This window comes from Bombus pascuorum, chromosome 9, assembly GCF_905332965.1.
Source record: "Bombus pascuorum chromosome 9, iyBomPasc1.1, whole genome shotgun sequence".
NCBI classification, from domain to species: Eukaryota; Metazoa; Arthropoda; class Insecta; order Hymenoptera; family Apidae; genus Bombus; species Bombus pascuorum.
This window is the reverse complement of record NC_083496.1, coordinates 6,592,374-6,611,187: the sequence shown is the minus strand read 5'-3', so window position 1 is coordinate 6,611,187 and position 18,814 is coordinate 6,592,374. Positions and strand designations below refer to the sequence as shown.

The following is an 18,814-nucleotide window of genomic DNA, read 5'->3' as shown; positions in this document are numbered from 1 at the left end:
TATTCATATCGATCATCGATAAGTACGCGGCAAACTACAAGTCCCGATGATCGTGTAGCACACGATTGCATTAAATACGCGTGTTATTACGCCTCCTCGCGTAACTTACCTGCCACTTCAGGTCCCTGAAGCTCACGTACAACGTTTGAATTTTGCAGGTCCTCGAGTTGTATTGTACGCCTGGATCTGGAAAATGGTAATGATTACCGGTTGTTCGCCGCGTTATCTTCGTTCGATCATCGTTATTTCTTACAGTTAGTAATGTCTTGGTAAAGTACGAATCAAAGAATACGTGTATTTCTTACGTATTAAGAGTGGAATTCAAGTTCATCAAAATTGCGGGTTGCGAGGTTCTTTGTTTCTCTAATTGTTAAATACATACGTATGCAGGTGTTTCCGAAAATATTAATGTCGATTTCTATCGAGATAGAGACATTACAGTTTCAACTGTTTTTACGTTACAGCACTTGTTTCTATGTATGGTCTTATTAAAAAATTTTGTTGCACTGTGCTCCGAGTAAGAGAATAGACTGTCAATTACGAGGTTTCGCCAACAGTCGACGAGGCTATTAAACAGAGTACACGCACAAGTTGTTTAACTAAGGTGTTTATGTTAAAATGTCTAACCGGCATTACGCTAGTACAATTTAGAGCTGGAATTATTGAAACAAAAACGACTTTAACGCGCAATCAGGACAAGGTAAAATACAAATTTGGATTGATCTTTCTTTGTACATTACGGTTAAATCGAATCTTTTTCGCGTTCTTCGTGATTTTTTCATGGAAAATTTTCATTTCTTATGATATCAATGAAAAAAATTTCTCTTTCGATGTCACTCTAAAATACGAAGGATGGAAATGGAAATGATAGATTTACTGATTCATCGGACGTTACCTTCCAGACTTACCGGTGTACGGATTATTCCGATAATCCAAACTCGAGGACTCGCTCTTCTTTCTTCTCCTGGCATCTCGTTTCTGTCGTACTTTCGATTCTCTGATGCCTGAACTCTTAAAGTAACCCACCATAAAGGGTTGCTTGTCAGGATCGCCCCTGAACCCGACGATCCCAATGTCCTCTGGTCTCATTTCGTGTACTAAAAACACAATAATATTCGTTTTGATAATATACGCGATTACTCGCTGCATTTACTATCGTCCAGTCGTTAAACGTTTAATTTGCTTGCAACGTATTTTAGAAAAACACCTTTTTCTCGAATTAGTTGCACGAACTTAGCAAGGCCAAATTTTCCGACAATAGTTTGAAATTTTTTCATTTTTAGGACAAAATTTGGAAACTTATAACACTATGAGAATCAAGATGTAGCAAATATTTTATTCGAATGCAAAGACTTTTACTGGCACAGAATTCTCTAAGAGCGCTAACTAGCTCCGATAGAAACGATGTAAATATTTAAAAATTCGTCAAAGTGTACAGTAGAAACGAACGACAAACATAATAAAGTAATATAATATATAAACATAATAAAAAATAAAGACCGACAATTATTTCTCGAGAACCCTTCGCTAATTAGAAACGTTGACATTTGGATCGCAAAAATGGGCACAAAAGATGCTAAGGCGATTTAACTTTTACAAGATCACGCATTTCGACGCACTGTTTAAAGCATTGCCGAAGAACTTTATAAGAAAAGAGGTTTCTTTTTTTGCCACGATTGCCTTCAGGCCAATCGGCAATGTAACTCACGAGGAAACGTTCCAATTTGGCGATACCCAATTACCCCGTTTGATTCGACAAGTGGAATGCACGCGTGAACGATTACGATTCGCGCGCATGTTTGTTAGAATGGCCTACCACCAGTTGGAATTATTAATAGGCAACCTTCAGGAATATTAACTATTTAAGAATCTCGAGTCGGCGGTGTGTCAGCTGGTTCTCGATAGCATGATCGAGGGAGCCGTTCACTTGGCCGATATAGGCGACAGTTCATGGTTTCCCAACACGTTGGCCCTGCAATTAAGTGGCTGCTGCCTCGCACCGTTTGCACGTTTAATTAATTGATCGTTCTGTCAGCTGACATGCTGATCGATCGATTATTCTTAATTATCGTCGCGCGGCACGCATGAAACGCGGAGAGGCGGCCGCGTACAGAAATTTCAGGGTATAAGACACGGCCGTGGTGGAAACGCGTGGAACCCGACATGATCGTAGACTCGTTTCGTAATGTATATCGGAACTGAAAAGAAGTTATGGTACTTGTTTATCATAATTATATCGGAGCTACTTTAATTATTCATGCGGTAATAATTATACTTCTGTCCTAACAGTTTGCGGTGTGACAAAAATAAAGCCGTTTTACATGAATTACCATGAAGTGTCGCAACTTGGATCTGCACATTAGTGATATTAATGTCAAGAATATTATTTCCATGCCGCGATAGTGACACCAGATTGGAACGGAACCCCTCGTGAAAGTATAGGATCGTATTTTCAGCCGGGAAATTTGCACCTTCAGCAGTAAATAACAGCGTACGGTTGTTATCGGTATTAATTTAGAACGTGTTGCGACCATATAAATTTCTCTTATCGCTCACAGATGATGCGTGTTACAGGACTTTGAGAAAATCTAGTTTCGATAATACCTACTTTCCAATCGATATGGTTAGTTAATGCGGTATAATTGAACGGTTACTTGAAAATAACAAATGAGTTTTAACAACTGCGGCAAATAAAAGACGCGGTTCTGGGTTATAATAGTATAATAGTAAGCGTGACGTGTCCTGTGGTACTAGTCGTGCTATTAATTAAAGAAATTAATCGAAACAGATATATACTATTCTTCTAGGAACGTAAAACGATCAGCGAAAGGAAAAAACGGTCATCTCGCTATCGATACACTGCACAGCTTCGTTCCACGAGAATTCTCTTTTTCTCGCACTCGCTGATACGCTAATTACCTTATCCGACCTTACGTTATTAATGAAATCACGTAAGACTACTTTAGCGATCGTTAATATGCCAAGAAGCGAGCCCCAATCAGTGGAGAGGTCAAACGTTCGATAAAATCAGCGATTCGACTTCAAACCACAGCTTCGATTCTCATCCGCAACCTGTACGCGTGCCATACAAATCGTTCGTTCCAGCGGTAATAAAGCAGAAAACGCATTCTCGACGGCTCGATCGGCGAAACAATGACGCGCGGAAACAACGAGGCAGAAATGCAGAAAAGGAAAAAAGGAGAACGAAGAAGCGTTGAGGCGTAGAATCGGTTTGTCGCGACGCAACGGCCAGGATGATTTTTCAAGCGGCATCGATTCGCATTCGGCTCGCGCACTTTTCGCGCGATATCGAAATTCGAACGAAAGGACACGCGTGTACGTGCGAACGATCCAAACGGTCTCATTGCGGAGGCCCGTAGCCGTCGGCTCGTCTCCGCGAGCCAGCATTGCCGTGTATGCAAATGATCCCTCTTACGAGCACGACCGTACCGAGTTCGAGAAAGCTAGTAAATTGGCTCGCAGGAATGCGCATTTGCCGTGATTGCAGCGGACACCTGCTGCTGCACTTTGCGCGCCGTTACAGAATCGACTGGCTACCAGCTTGTCGACGAACCTCCGCTTGCCGAATGCACGTGGCGAATTCGATTGAATTATGCCGTCTCTTTCTCCAGGAACGCCGAGTTTCGTTATACGGCTTTATTTAGCAGGAAAGAACGCAGGCTGTCGATTAGTCTGCGAATATTTACGCAGACGCGGATTTTTACGAATGTAACGTAAAAATTTGGAATCGTAAGAAATACGTACGGTATAGGATTGTACATAAAACATTTACATTGTCGTTGTACGCGTGAAGAGATTGATTTTCTGATTTTCCGCTGTTACTGTTTCCGATAGAAAGAGGAGGATCTGGATGGTAGAAGAAGCAGTTGTTGCAAACGATGTAAAAATATGTTGTACCGAGCAGGATGGTAGCAATGATAGAGTAAGTCGGGCAACAACAATTGTCAGAAGTGGTTTTCATGCGCTTGTAGTGGAATTATGAATTAAAACGCAGAAGAAATTTGAGCTGCCAAGAAAAGCATTAGCAAAATTACGCGCGTTATACGTGAGAGCGTATAAACAAAGTAAAATAAACGTAGTTCGGATAAACGGCTGTCTGATCGCATGACTCGGTACGCTGCAATTGATTAATAAGGAAAAGGGAATTAACGATAATTTAAAATAAGAACTTAATTATATCTCGTTATATCTAGCAGCAGGCATATCGATTCAAGGAAAATTTAGAAAGTAAACTTTAATAACGGTATTATGATAGGTACGAGGCATCTTGAAACGAATTTCGTATTTTTTGGTACGTTTAATATGCGCGTAGAAACTGAACCGTAAGAATACGTAATTCGTTATGATTGCTATTCTCGGAATTGCAAGAATACGAATTTCGTGCAGTTTCTGAATAGAAGACGCGTGTTGTGCGCATTTGACGACATTGTCGTGTCTCTTAGAATAATCTAATTTTTGAAATTGGCTGAAGAAACTCTCAGATCGTTCTAAAAATAGCGTTGGTGATTTTTAAAGTAATTTGAAAGAATCACAAAGTCGGGAAACTTATCGAAACACAAATGAAACAATTAACAGACGAATGCAAAGTTATAAAAATGAAAGCGTAAATTTGCAACTGATAATTTTAAATAAATCGTCTCGTTTCCTATCGTAGTTTTTGATACTCGAACGAGATCTTCATCGAAATCATTTCCAGAAATCTTACACTTTCAGAGTTTCGTTATTGTTATCTGATGACTTGTATCTTTTAACAATGCGAATAGTTTTGTAAATTATAAATATTGTAATAATTTATCCAATCTCACAAAGATATATTAAAATTTCGATTAGACGATGATGGTACGCAGAAAACGTGTGAAATTCGTGGAACTGTAATTCCAGGCGACTAATGCGCCGCCGATTATACGTCTTTCACGGATTCTTCGATCCGCGTATCCTTCTGATCCAGTTTCCATATATTAAGAGTAATAAAAAGCAAATTTCTTGGCGTGTCCTCTTGCTGCCGGAGGTTCAAGGATAAAACGATTCCCTACAAAGGGGCAGTCCTAGATCAACCGGCAACGCTTTCGCAATGCTTTCAACAGTCAAGGACGTGGAGGAACCTTGCTCATCTCGCGATTCGTTTCAATCAAAAATTATCAACTCTCGAGGACGTTTCACGCGATCTAAAAACGTGTGCCAATGTCCTAACATAGTATCAGGCTTCCTTCTAAATTTCTCCCTTTGGGAATAAGTATATAGAATTTTATGCAGGAAAATTTGAAAAACTTTGAAACAAAGACATTTTCCTCAAAAGAGGGGATTTGTTGATACCATCCAGTTGTAGCTAAATCCTGTAGGAAATTAGCAAATAAAAATTTCAATTACTAGCAATCATGAACATAATTATAATTTCTCCATTTGTTACTCTTAATTGCTAAATAATTCAATTTATATATTTGTAACTACGAAATATTATATCGCATGGAAATAGAATTTGTTAATTTTTTTTTAGAAACTAGAGGGTGTACCTGATATTAAAAACATCTGTCTTCTCTAGTGATCTCAACTTTTGTAATCCCGTCATCGGAATATGCAACTATGCAAATAATATCTCCGATCTCTTCTCTGAATCTTAGCTATAAGCTAAGGCGATCGACGTTGCAATTATTTAACTGCTAGAGTGTCGTTATCATTTTAACTTTCTTCGTCTTCTTTTTATATATATATATCATTTTTAAATTTTCTCCTATATTTATATCTGTTTTTCGTTTTCTTTGTCGTACATCTATTATCCATTATCGTAACTCATTTTCTTCCTTGTACCGTAAGTCTTGCCGTGATTTGTTAAATAAATAAATCTGTCTACCAAGCTGGTCGCGATGAAGTTAAAAAAACAATCGAGTCGTCGAAAAGATTAAAGATCGTCGTACAAACAGAGGGAAAAGTGTAAAGCACGTAACATCAGCACAGCTGGCATACATTCCACGCACAAGTCAAATACCTTTGTCATTGCTCTGTTAATGGCCCGATAGTGACTCTATTACCGCTGAATTAGCATCGCAATAAGTACGAGTAAAACACACAGCATTAACGCTATCGTCGCGATCGTCCGTTCTTAGGTGGAGTTTTCTACGGTTCTCTCAGCCATAGATAATCTTTTCTCTCGCTCTCTTTCTCTCTCTCTCTTTCCCACTCAATACCTTGATTGTCCAATAAAACGACGATCGTGGACATTTCTCTCAAACGGCGTATAAAATCTGCTCTCTCGGAGCCCGTGGAAAAGATCACCGGAAGAAGAGAGAAACCGAGTACGGTATTCTTGAATCTTCGCTAACCGCAGCCTCCACTAGCCCATTCCCCGACAAATACGACGATCGCCAAACATTTATTTACCCACGAACATCTTTTCAAACACCCGCGCCAACGATGTGGGAACTGCCGATAAACCAACAACATCATGGTCAAATAATAATATTATTACGGCTATTTAAATAAATACACATAGTTGGGGTCGCGAAAAGTGAGCGTATTACGCTGTTTGGTAACATTACTTCGTCGTGTTGATAAACCAACGTCGTCGTTACCAAATATTATAATCGTCGAATCGTAATACTTCGTTAAACTAATATTTTTGAGCGATTTTTATGAACCGATATTCCCGTAATTAATATATATATCAACGTGATTGATACGATAAAGATATTATTATTATCATTCGCACGAACGTATACTACGATCGGTACAATCATACAGAAAATCACGCAGTTGGATAAGGAAATTCTGAAAACTTGTATCTTCGAAATACGTAGGAATGAAACGATACGTTCTAGTAAGATCGCGAGTTTCTATAACAGATCACGACGTTAGGAAAGATCCACGAACTTTCTAAAATCAGTGATCAGCGACTCTGCCTTGAAATTTCGACGGGACGATAAAAATCGACTGGATAAATCCGAAGGCATCTGACAAAGGCTCGTTTTCGTTTCGCGGTGATAGCAAGGTGTCGCAAGTCTCAAGAGCGAGCGAGCGAGCGACCGAGCACGCAGTTAGACGCACACGCGTGGGCGTATCACGCGGAGGTGTGTAGCCGGTCTTTAGAAGCGGAGAGATAGCCGCGGCTATACTTTCGAAAGCATCTGGTTTTCTGCAACCGGAGGAAACTTCCTCTGGCCAGGAGGCGGACGGTGAGGAGCCGCGCGCGCGTCCGCGTCACGGCGAACCAGTGCAAACAAACCGAGGGGCTCTTAACCAAACGAGACGAAGTAGAAGAAGAAGTAGAAGAAGAAGAAGAAGAAGAAGCAGAACACGAAGAGGAAGGAGAAGGAGAAGATGAAGAAGAGGGAGAAGAAAAAGTAGGAGAGGAGCGTAGAGTATGCGTGCGAATGCGTGTCGCAAGAGGGACGCGCCTGCAGGGGATAGAACGGGAGAAAAAGAGGGATCAACGCGAGGGATTGGGAGGAGACGAACCGAGTGGACAAGACGAACCAAAGAGGAGCCAAAAGTCAAAGGAAGAGAAAGACGTCGCGCAGGGAATAAGAGAAGGAGAAACAGCGAGAGGGAAGAATTACCGAGGAACGGAATCGTGGCTCTTTCGATGTATGCAACGGATACCTGTGGATACGTGAACGCGCGCAGAGGTGTGCGCCTCCGATCTTGTGTTTTATATTGAATGATCAAAGATAAACCGGTTGTGCTCGCGAAGGAGAGGAGCAGAGAACCAGAGAGGAGTGAGAAAGAGAGAAAATATACAGGTGCGAGGAGGGTAAGAGGAGGATCGACGTGGGGAGAGAGAGAAACCGGTGAGGAGGAAGAGGAGGAGGCGTATGGAGGTGAGAGAGGCAAGCAACGAAATGATCTAGGCGCGGCAAACAACAAACTGTACGCACGAATACATAGGCATTTCAAGCTCTCGCGTATACATGACCGTCCCAATGCCTCGTTCTCGTGCTGAAACGTGCCTCGTTTAATATCCACGATGTCGTTATGGCAGACCTCTCAAGTGTTACCTGCGCGTATCGCGCCGAGGATACAACGATTACAAGCTAGACACGCGCCGTTCCTCCAAGATCACCAACACTGATTCTTAACTCTGTTATCCAGCGAACGAACGTCTCCAATAAACGTTTGCTAATGTTCGCGATCATTCGCATTGAAACACTTGCCAAGTATCCTCTCCACGAAGCAAATGTTTGCGAGCAAAAGCCCATTCGCAGAGAGGAGATCAAGTGCATCGTAAATAGATTCGAATCTGACTAGAAAGTTCCATGCATTTCGTACGTACGTACTTCGAAGGAAAAAAGGATACCTTCGAACTGTAACGTGAGAAAGTAGCAGCAATAGAGAAACACGAGCCATATCTTCGAGTATGATCGAACCTTGACCAAGTAGATTTCAATTTATTAAGAGTACTTTAACCAGAAACTTGTAATACCTACTTGAAATTAATTCTAATTTTCAGCCTTTCTTATCTTTACGGTACAAGCGTATTACTTTTGCATAATATTTTACATAATAATATGTAAATATACGTAAGAGGTACGTTTTCCAAGTTTACAAATATTCATTCTGAGATTCGAAACCAGCTCGTTTAATTCATATTCGTTGTAAATTTGGGAGGTGAAACGTCATCTAGAAACGAAGAGTAATCTAATTCTACGAGTCTCTTGTACCGAAATTACCGAAATGAACTTGCATCGAAATTAATCCCAGCCATACGTATACGTGTTTCGTAGAACAAAACGATGGTTCCTTGGAACATGGGCAACGATTAATGGTAATGCTATCATCAACACGTTGTTGCGAATGCTTTCAACTGTTTATACTTGCTTAAGGCTTGAGGTACATTTACACGTGACACTAAATCGTGACTTTACAGTCATGACACTGAATGTTAGAGCAGTACATTCTACTGCTGCCTCCCTCCCTTCCTCTTCGAGAGGAAAGTCATGACTTTGTGCCACGTGGAAACGTACCATTTACTGCCCTTGCGTTCTTCGCGTTTCCATGGAAGCAAATTCACGTTAGCAAACGTTAGCAATTTTTTAATGCTTTTTATGTATTTGGCTTACTTCTCTGTTTGTCTGTCTGTCTGAGTGTAATTTTTGTAAACGAAATTTCACCCACTTCCAGACCAGCTAGAAAGCTGAAATTTGAAACACACGCTCATTTCCGACGACGATACAATATAATTTCAGAAAATTGACAATTTTTTTTATTGGAAATAACAGTCTACCACGACTGTTAATTAGCCGAGTAGAAATCTGAAAAAATGTTATCTCACAGTGATGAAAGAGTAAAACAAGAAATATACAAATTAAAAAATAATCACTTTCATTTAAAAGTGTACTAAAAAGAAAAGAATAATTTTCCTCATCAAGTATAGAGTATCCCTGAATCCTTGGTTTCAAGATCACTAAACAAATAAAAACCTAAAATATTACATTTCTAATTTATATATTTTTCGCGATTGTCGATCATAAATCGCCCGGTTATTTTCGTTGCACGTTTTTCAATCATCTTCATCGGCGACGAAAACTGAGCGAAACGATGAAATAGGTTTCGAAATTCTGCCGACAAGGGATTTAAACTGAGACATCAAATGGAAGATGCTGGGTTGAACATTCGCCTGATGCTTGTTAGTTACTGCCACCGTCTGACTTTTATTCCCTCTTCTTTCCTCATTTATTTCTTTTCTTTTCTTTTTTTTTTTTTTTTTTTTTGTTTTTTGTTTGAGCTTCCTTTCGTAGAAGAATCGGTCTTCGAATCTCGGGAACAAGATGAATCGTGGTTTTTAAGTAGTGCTCGAGGAAAGATGTTGGTTCCAAGTGAAGTATTTAACGGCCCTGTTAGTTCTTTTCCAGCGTAGAATACGCGAAGCACATACAGACAGAGTGGAGTGTTTGATGCTCGTACCTTTGTATGCATAAAATCTCAGCATCAAAAGTCGAATCGGTAGGAAGTTACTAGTTGCTTTTTAATCATAGAATGTTAAATAATTCGATGGTTCTCGTTAAAGTTAAGGATGCTGAATGATCGATAGAATTTCACAAAAACTACTGCGTCGTTATTACAGCGATTATGTTGTTACTGTTTTCTGCGCGAAGAAATTCAATTTCCGATTGATCGCCATAAAGAGAAAGGATAATCGTTAATAGCTTGGTAGAAGACTAGATGTTTCGATTCCGACAACTGGATAGGCAGGGATCGGTGTAATTATTTCGCTGGATCGTTTCAGGCCTGAAACGATAATTTAATTTGACGTTGCAACGTGTATTCCAGCTAGACTGACAGGAGTTTTGCAAGAAAATTAGGTGGAACGCGATATAAAGCATTCTAGCATTATTCAATTATTCAACAATCGTGATCCAATTACTGCGTCGATGTCGGTAATCCAAGGTGCCCTATCTCGATCTTTCCTTCGGAATATCGAACGCAACCGGCACTTATTCAACGCGATCGATTTATTCTACAACGTGTAACAACAAAACGAATTGCAAGCCAGCCAGTACAGATAAAACTCCATTGACGAATAAATCGTACAAGGTTATTCGCTCGTATCGACTAACAACGCTCGAATTTCCATCGATGTACAAAGAATTACGTACGTACGCGCACGAGAGCGTGTCGAAGATTTCTCTTTAATGTATAAATAAATACGATTCGGAGGGCAAGTGACGATCAACGATGCAAAAACGATCGAGCAACGTCGACATGGAAATAATCGAAGCAAACATAGTTAAAGAGCGATGAAAAAGATTTTAATGAACGTTCAACGCGAATCCTCTCGAGATCCTGTTCATCTGACGGGCCGATAGCTCCTTAAACATCAAAGCCTGATACGAAGATCATCGATGAATCTCATCTCTGGCACTCGAATATACCGAGAAAACACATGTTCGGTGGGAATATTAGTCCGAGATCTCTGTAGTTGGTTGTTTTTCGTACGTTATCCCGGTGAGATTTAATCGGCCAAGGCTACCACCGTTCCTAGATCGGTGAAGAGATCTGGCTCGACGACCGTGCAAAGAAACGAAAATCATCAATGATCTAAAGCTCATCGGTTCGTAGGCTAGCCAACAGGTGTAGCTTATCTAAAGAATCAAATCAAGGTAATCTTCCCTCGTACGCCTCGTGACGATTCTCATCTAAGATTCGGTGGCAGAATTGGATTCAGGGGCGTCCTTATCTCACCATCTGGGTCTTCACTCCGTTCACGTATCTCGTTCTCCGTTTCTCTCGCATAGTTTCACAGCCGGACTTTGTCCGTTCCTCGGGCTAAATCCCACGCACGCACATCTCGCCAGTATAGGAAGACAAGACGACGCCACGGCTTGGCCTCTTGTCGATGATGTATTCGTGCTGGCTAGCAGTAGGAAGGACCTCGAGTGACGCACGAAAATTCGCAAGAAGCGAGCAAGATCTACGTCCTCGATTCGCAAACCATCCACTCCCTCCGTTTCCCTCCGCGTTTCGTCTCTCCTCGTCTCGTTACGTTTCGTTTCGTATCTGTCCTTTTCATACTAAAAATCTTAACGTTTCCAGTTCTTCGCTGGTCCATCGCGAACTAACGTATTTTTATATAAGCTATTTATAAAGAAAACTGTCTCCGTCCGTCGAGATAAATGAAATCAAGAATGGAGTATTAATCTTCGCTGAGGAAATGAATAAATTGAACGAAAAGTAAAAGATCAATTTCGTCGGATCAACTTCGCCGAATCTTTCTAACGCGCGAGAAAGATTTGTTCGTCGGATACGCCTTAATTACGCCTAGCAAGTACATCGCTGTCGCGTAAAAGACGTGGAAAAAATCGGTCGAACGAGACGTACGAGCGCTCTCGAGGCATCGTTCTGGCGCATAACTCGCACGTAGAAAATAATCAATGAAAAATAGAAAATAATCGGTGACAAATAGAAAATAATCGTGAGTATATTCCACGAAACGGACTGCACGTGCACGAGCGAGCTCCGAGGAAGAGAAATGGACCGGAAAGGTGGAAAGGCCCGAGGCCTGATACGAAGCCATCGCTAGCCGATCGGTCGCGTACAGGACCGAAGGCACAGCGTGCGAGAGCAAGGAACGCTTTTCAGCATGGGAGTGAGAGCGTGGAACAGGTGTACGCTCGAGAAAGCATATACCTGTACACATCCGCGGAGACTGCCTTCTCTGCTCTGCCAGGTGTACAAGAAATGCCCGGAATTCACCGCGTCGAACTTCTGACCCCGAAGCGTTTATTAGCCACGATCTATTGCTCAATAGGAAGCGTGCGCCGTGTCTTGTTACTCGTTAGTCGAACACCGGCTCTGCGTACACCATCCTACGATCCTTTCGTGTCCTTTCACGTAAGCAGAGACGCTTTCCAATTTATGTGAATCGTTTTATCAAAAATAACGTGTTGATACTTTTACGAATTTTCACGAAACGGAGACAATTCGTATAATGGAAATCGAGGATCTTCGATCATGGAACAAAAGTCTAAACGCACGAAGCGTACAAATCGTACGAAAGAATATTGAAAGATAACATTCACAGCGACATTTTTAAAGGATGTATCCAGCGATGTAGAACTTTAGGATTCGATGTCGCGTTTCGTTTGGCTTACAGGGAACAAAGTAGCTGTTAAGAAGTAGCTGTTAAGCTAGCGGTACGAAGCTATCTTTTTCATCAAAGTCGATTAAGAAATTCTCGATAATCTTCTCACAAAAAAATCAATATTTGAAAATTTCGAATTATGCATAAATGCTTACTATAGTACATTCACACGTTTGCAGGCTCAATTATTGGATACTGAAGCTTAGCAAATGCACAGGATGGACTGTTTCTACGATGTTCCGCAGACTATCGAAAGATAAATCACAGGCAGAATATTTTAAAATTAGCCTCCTATGTTATATCGAAAATAATTTCTCATTTCGATTACATTGTGCTCTACAGATTTGTCTATAAGTTTCCATAAATGCAACAGATACCAACCGAACTTATTCAAAACCTTTTTCTACTTAAATAAACAACATTTGACGAACTATCGCGATTTAAAAAATATTGCATAAATGATAATTATATGCAATATTACCGCAGAGTATTAAACTATTCGATATTTTTATCGTTTTTATTAAAAACTTCCTCTATTTGATCGAAAGTTAACGAATAGACTTCAGTAGACGGGTAATGTAAGGAAAGCCATAAACAGAAGATCATAAAACTTTGTACAGCATAGAAGTAGTAATTGCAAGATAGTAAATTTTTACTCACCAGAACGATCTGCCGGATGTACTGACAGATACAATCCCTTGTTTCCATCAGGATTATTCACCCAGTGATCGAGAGGTTCGCTAACATTTAAAGTCAACCACCCCTCTTTTCCTGTCGTCGTATTCACTGCATCTACGTATTGCAACTCCCTTGTCCTACAACATAAAAGATACAGTCATATATAATACGAGAAATATGGCAACTGTGAAAATTTCTATTAAAAGTATGTATATTATTTATTGTAACGAGACTTAAAGCATCGCTACTTCACCAGTGTTTCTAATGTCTTTTTTTTTTTTTTTTGTAACTTTGTATTTTGAATTATCGTAACTTATTATGTATATATATATATCGTTACAACTAAACTATAATATATCTCCACAGCACGGTACACGTAATCTATAAAAGGTATAAGATTGATTTAAAACGTTTATTTAACTTCGTCGTCTTAATATTCTGATTATTCGGATTCGCGATTACTTGGAAATTTCGAAATGTTCAACGTAACTCGATTTATGAGGAATATCGATTTGTTATAAATATATCATAATTGTAACTATTATATATTTAAATGTTAACGGAAGCCTAGCATTAAGGCAAAGTAGCCGAGCAAAATAATATGTAAAACAGAGTTAAGTTTTCAAAACAGTATGTGTCAAAGATTCTATTCTAGTGGTAATGTTACCTTCTGACTAACAATAAGCTCTAAGCATTGCAACGCATTAACCGCTAAATGCTCGGTGTCACTAATATCCCTGCGATTTTCCTTGCATACATCAAGGAAAACTCGCGTTACTCATTACGTTAACACGCAGTTGTGTGGACATCGTACAGACAACACACGTCACATGGAAATTATCTCGCTGATCAAAACAAACATCTTCCATCCTCGCACCTCTACAAAATTTTTACGCTTCTTCAAACGAAACTTCAAATATTTTCTCACTCTATGCAAAAACTATGAATTGTTAATAGGCGCTATTAGCTGCGCTGTTCACTACACGGCTGCTCGTAAATATCCGAACGTCTTGGTCGGTTTTTAGTAATAATATCTACGCGAATGTTACGAAAGTAGGAAAATTAACAATTAAAATGATATTTATCATCTATTTCAGAAAGCCACGAATTAGAAATCGAAGTTACTTTTTAACAACGATCCCAAAGGATACAGAGATGTGGTAATGGTAAATTTTATTTTTTTCTTTCAAACATTTCAAAATATTTACCGATATTGTCCGTCTCGATTAGTATCTAAGGACATACGTGAAACGAATAAGGCTAAAAAATAAGAAACGAATATCCGTTTGTGGTCTTAACATATTCGTGTCTGAAGATGTTAAAGTTATCATTGAAGATGTAATAGGATGCTTGACATATTATACACTGAAATTTTCTATCAAAGTACTCTTTCCATTATCGCAATATCTCTAAAGTTAGATCGAAATACGCCTAACAATTTTTACTGATAATAAAAATTCAATTTTGTCCATGGGCATACAAAATACATACGTGTCAGACAAAATACATTAAAACAGAAAAATATATTCTGCTATATATGAGCATAACGATAGTAGAAAATAGAGTAATCGTAGATGCTATTATCGATCAAAAAATGATCGGATACGTTTAACCAATAGCGTACATATGTATGTGCTGACAATTAGCGATAAGCGCAAAGAGTGTTAATTGGCAAACACCAAAATCAAACAGCAGATGGTCAAAGACGTATATTGTTTCTCTAATAGAAATCGTTGCACGGCTTCGAATCGCGCAATTCATCGATAAAATCGATCAATAGAAAACCACTGATTCTTACGTAAGCACGCTAACCGTGATATACATCGTGCGACGAAGCATACACGACTATTTGCCATAATTCGTCCTCGATCGTGACTCGACAATTCGCGCAAATCTATCTTGCACGTGGCTCGTGTCAATATAATTTCAGCGAAACACACTAATCATTGTTCATTGAGCGAACGGGCTCATCTCCGATCTCCACGGTCAAAGACATTCCTTAAACGACGCATTTATCTTTTTCCCGGGATTGATTATCGTTCCCATAATTGAATAATTGAGAACGCTAAAACTGTATACAGACGCAGGACGAACATTCCCGCATAAATTTATCACCGGAGATTGTACGCATTATCCATTTTCTTTCCGTTCTTTTCCCTTTCTTTTATCTCGGTTTGTTCGTTTACGGTTTGTTTACGTGTGGAAGAATTTTTAATAAATTATGAAGCTCGCGGTATTACTCTACGCTAATATTTATTAATTCTCTGGGACGTTTCAGGATTTTCTTCTTTCCCTTAATCTCGATCGATTTAAAATTATTTTTAATAGTTTTTTTACGAGTTACATTATTGAAGATTCACAATGTGCTTGCCAATTTATTAGAATTTACTCGACTCCAAGGTTGTAAAATTTGTTTCCTTCCCGTCGAGCTCGATTTATTTAAAAATATTTTTCTGTTTAAAAGAAGAAGAGATTTAGTATTAGTTTCGAACAGATGATTAATAATTTCACAGCGAATTATAAAATGTATTAACGTTCCTGGAAATAATTGATATACGTATTGTTTCACGTTCACGATAACGTATTGCTGGCGATACGAAATGTTTGTTTACTGAAATTAATTCTCTTAATGTGTTGTAACAGATGCGGCTGTTAAATTGTTTTCCTTCGGCCGAGAGTGAATTCCTGAATTGCAAAGCGTAGAATTGAATACATTTCAGCCTCGCAGCTGTGCATTCATAAACGTAAGCATTGATGAAGATGTCTCGCGATTATCAATCAACTTTTAGCTTTCCTGAGGTATTATGTATATTTGAATTTCAAAGTGCAGCCGTTACATTGTGATAAACAGGCACAAAGACAAACATCAATTTTTTCCGCGGCAAATTGAATACCATCGCTCGATCATAAATACCGATTGAATCTTAACAATTTCTTGAATGCGAAGTGTGAATAGATAAACGATCGATGAAAAATGATAAAAACGCGTGCGATAGAGGTAAATTCAGAATCAAAACAAAGTGTTGAAACAAAATAGCGATATCAAGTTGCAGAATTATAATTATTATAAAATTTCAATTACGTTTAATACACGTGCACGAGTGTGTATGTAAGTATGTACATACGATAAAATAAGATACAATAATTGGCAGCGATTGTAAAACTGCGATAACAGCGTTATCAGAACGGTACACGTGATTCTGTCTAATGCATTTATAATTACAATTATGCCAGGATATTACTGTATTCGTTATTATTGCGTTATTAATCATTCAGAATTCAGTAACGCGACACGTAACTCATTTTGACAAATTTTTTACTTATACTTATTACGATTAATAATAATTGCAGAAGTATTAAACAAATATTTCGACAAGTAACAATATATATGATAAATTTATAGAATGTTCTTTTATATTCTACTTATAGAGTACTCCGTTTATATTAAATTAATACAATATAAATACAGTTAAAGTAAGAAGGAAAAAAAAGAACAATTGATCTTTCCAATTAAACGAATACGACACGTCAACCCCATAAACCGGCGAAACGGAGCGAGAACAGCCGTCCAAGAAACGGCGGCAAGCGAGAAAAATTTATGAATTGCTAATTGAGACTAAAAGCACGAGACCCTGAAGCTCGTTACGGCAAGTGTCACTGTCTGACTTTCGTCAGAGAAGTCCTCTTATCATGGTCCAGAGACAGCTGACGCGGCCTGGTATCCCTACCACAGGAGAACTCTTATGGAAACCTGGTGCGCACACGTAAGAAACCAGAGTCGCCAGCTTGTCTCGGCTGGACCAGAAGGTGGAGGAGGATAAAGAGGTGGAGGAGGATGCGTCACGCATCGAGTTTGACGGAAGAAGCCGAAGAAGAAAGAGTAGAAGGAGGAGAAGGAAGAGGAGGTGGAGTGGCTGCGTGCGTGTAACTGCGTAGGCACACCAAGTAACTCGTGCTCTTAACTCCTCGCTCGGAGCCCGTCTCCACGGCTAATTTACCTCAATTTACGGAATAGCGTTTCCTGTCGGGGGCCTGTATATCGGTCAGGTCACAGTACCAAAGTCTACGGAAGTATCAGACAGGGATGGCTCTAGACTAGCTGTCGCCATCCGCTATACGTTCTTTCTCGTCTGAGAGGCGGACACGTGGACGCAAACCGGAGCAGCTTGCGTTGCTTGCTGAAACCATCGGTCCGTCGCGTCTATCGAGATCAATCGTCCTTTCGAGAGATCTAATTGAACGGGGATAAGAATGGAACCGCGTCAAGACAACGATCGTTCGATCGTACAGATAATCGAACGAAAGTACGGAAGATTGGATACAAGGAACGAGAGGAGTTGATGAAAAGATCGTTGTCAACTTTGAAATACCGTAGCTATGCACAGGAACTCTAGAACGAAATATCAAATACCTGAACCGTAGAAACAACTGAGGTGATCGAACAACATGATGTTATTTACGCGATGATTGAACAAGTTCGGAGCTAAGAAATTGTCAGAAAACGTACGTGAGGAGCTAGCATCTCTTCGAAATAGTCGAAATTAAACGAGTAGAGAATATTGTGAGAATAGTATGGCGGTGTAACTTTTGAATTACAGACGACCAAAAATAGGTAGCTTTAGAACATTTCGTTTTATCTTTGTAGCGTTTATACTTAAAAAGAATCGATGAGGATACAAAATTCTCGTTTGCCTCTTCATAGGTAAGGATTTTCAACGTTCGAAGGTTAAATGTAACAAAGGAAGAATGGGAAATTTAACGGAAGGATGGACACCTGTAGAGAACGAGGCAAAATACACGTGGCTGATGGTTTACTGACTAATTTCACCTAATATCCGTAATAAAAAATGTATCATTGCTATAGAATGACCTAATATATAAGAAATATGGCGTAATATAGTCGGTGGTTCTAGAAAGGAATCGGTCGTTATTCGTGCGCCGCTAGACGGCCCTGGATATGAATGAGAAAGGTAGAATCGACGAGAGACTAGTGGGTTGGTCCCCGAAACTCTCACAGGTAGAACAAATACCTGAGATTTTTTCGGCGACTTAAGGACGGCCTAATTAGAGGCACGATGACGATGTCAAAAACCACGGTCTCTGCCTGAAGGAACACGAAATTGGTCTAGCCACCCACCCGGGTGGGATCTGCCTCACCAATGATGGAAGAAGACAGAAGAGAAAGAGTACCGTTTTTCCACCATGCCCCTTCCCCGTTCTTCTCTTCGCCCTACTCGCTAGTTAAAGGTCACCTCAAAACTATCAGTCACCCTTACTCACCCCGAAAGAGTAGCCAGTCAAAGCTGACTTCAGGTAGGAACAATACCTGAAACACTTTTCCCAGAAATGGGACATTCCAATTAACACGATAATGACATTCAGGGAACACATTCCATTGCAAGCTTGCAAGAAAAAATACGTAATTCGGCGTTTTCGAATTTATTGCCTCGAACAGGGTGTAAGGTGTGGGAATAATTAGTTACGATTTTTAAAGAACATTCCTTCGGTGGCACGTGTTTCGAGGATACAGCGATAGAAAACCTG

The 18,814-nt window shown here is 39.7% G+C and overlaps 1 protein-coding gene and 1 long non-coding RNA gene across 3 annotated transcripts in view; one reads left to right on the top strand and one right to left on the bottom strand.

Moving 5' to 3' along the window:
• Nucleotides 1-18,814, top strand: part of LOC132910773 (uncharacterized) — a 48,809-nt gene that overhangs the window by 4,762 nt on the left and 25,233 nt on the right. The gene's annotated exons all lie outside the window — the stretch shown is intronic.
• LOC132910747 (protein 60A) overlaps nucleotides 1-18,814 on the bottom strand; it is a 41,618-nt gene that overhangs the window by 3,537 nt on the left and 19,267 nt on the right. Inside the window, exons 3-5 of one of the 2 annotated variants that reach the window (XM_060966707.1) lie at nucleotides 13,253-13,407; nucleotides 896-1,097; nucleotides 110-186 (exon numbers count right to left, since the gene is read on the bottom strand). In XM_060966707.1, coding sequence (XP_060822690.1) covers nucleotides 110-186; nucleotides 896-1,097; nucleotides 13,253-13,407 — 434 coding nt within the window. The remainder of the gene's footprint in view (nucleotides 1-109; nucleotides 187-895; nucleotides 1,098-13,252; nucleotides 13,408-18,814) is intronic. The other variant, XM_060966706.1, reaches the window with a different exon arrangement.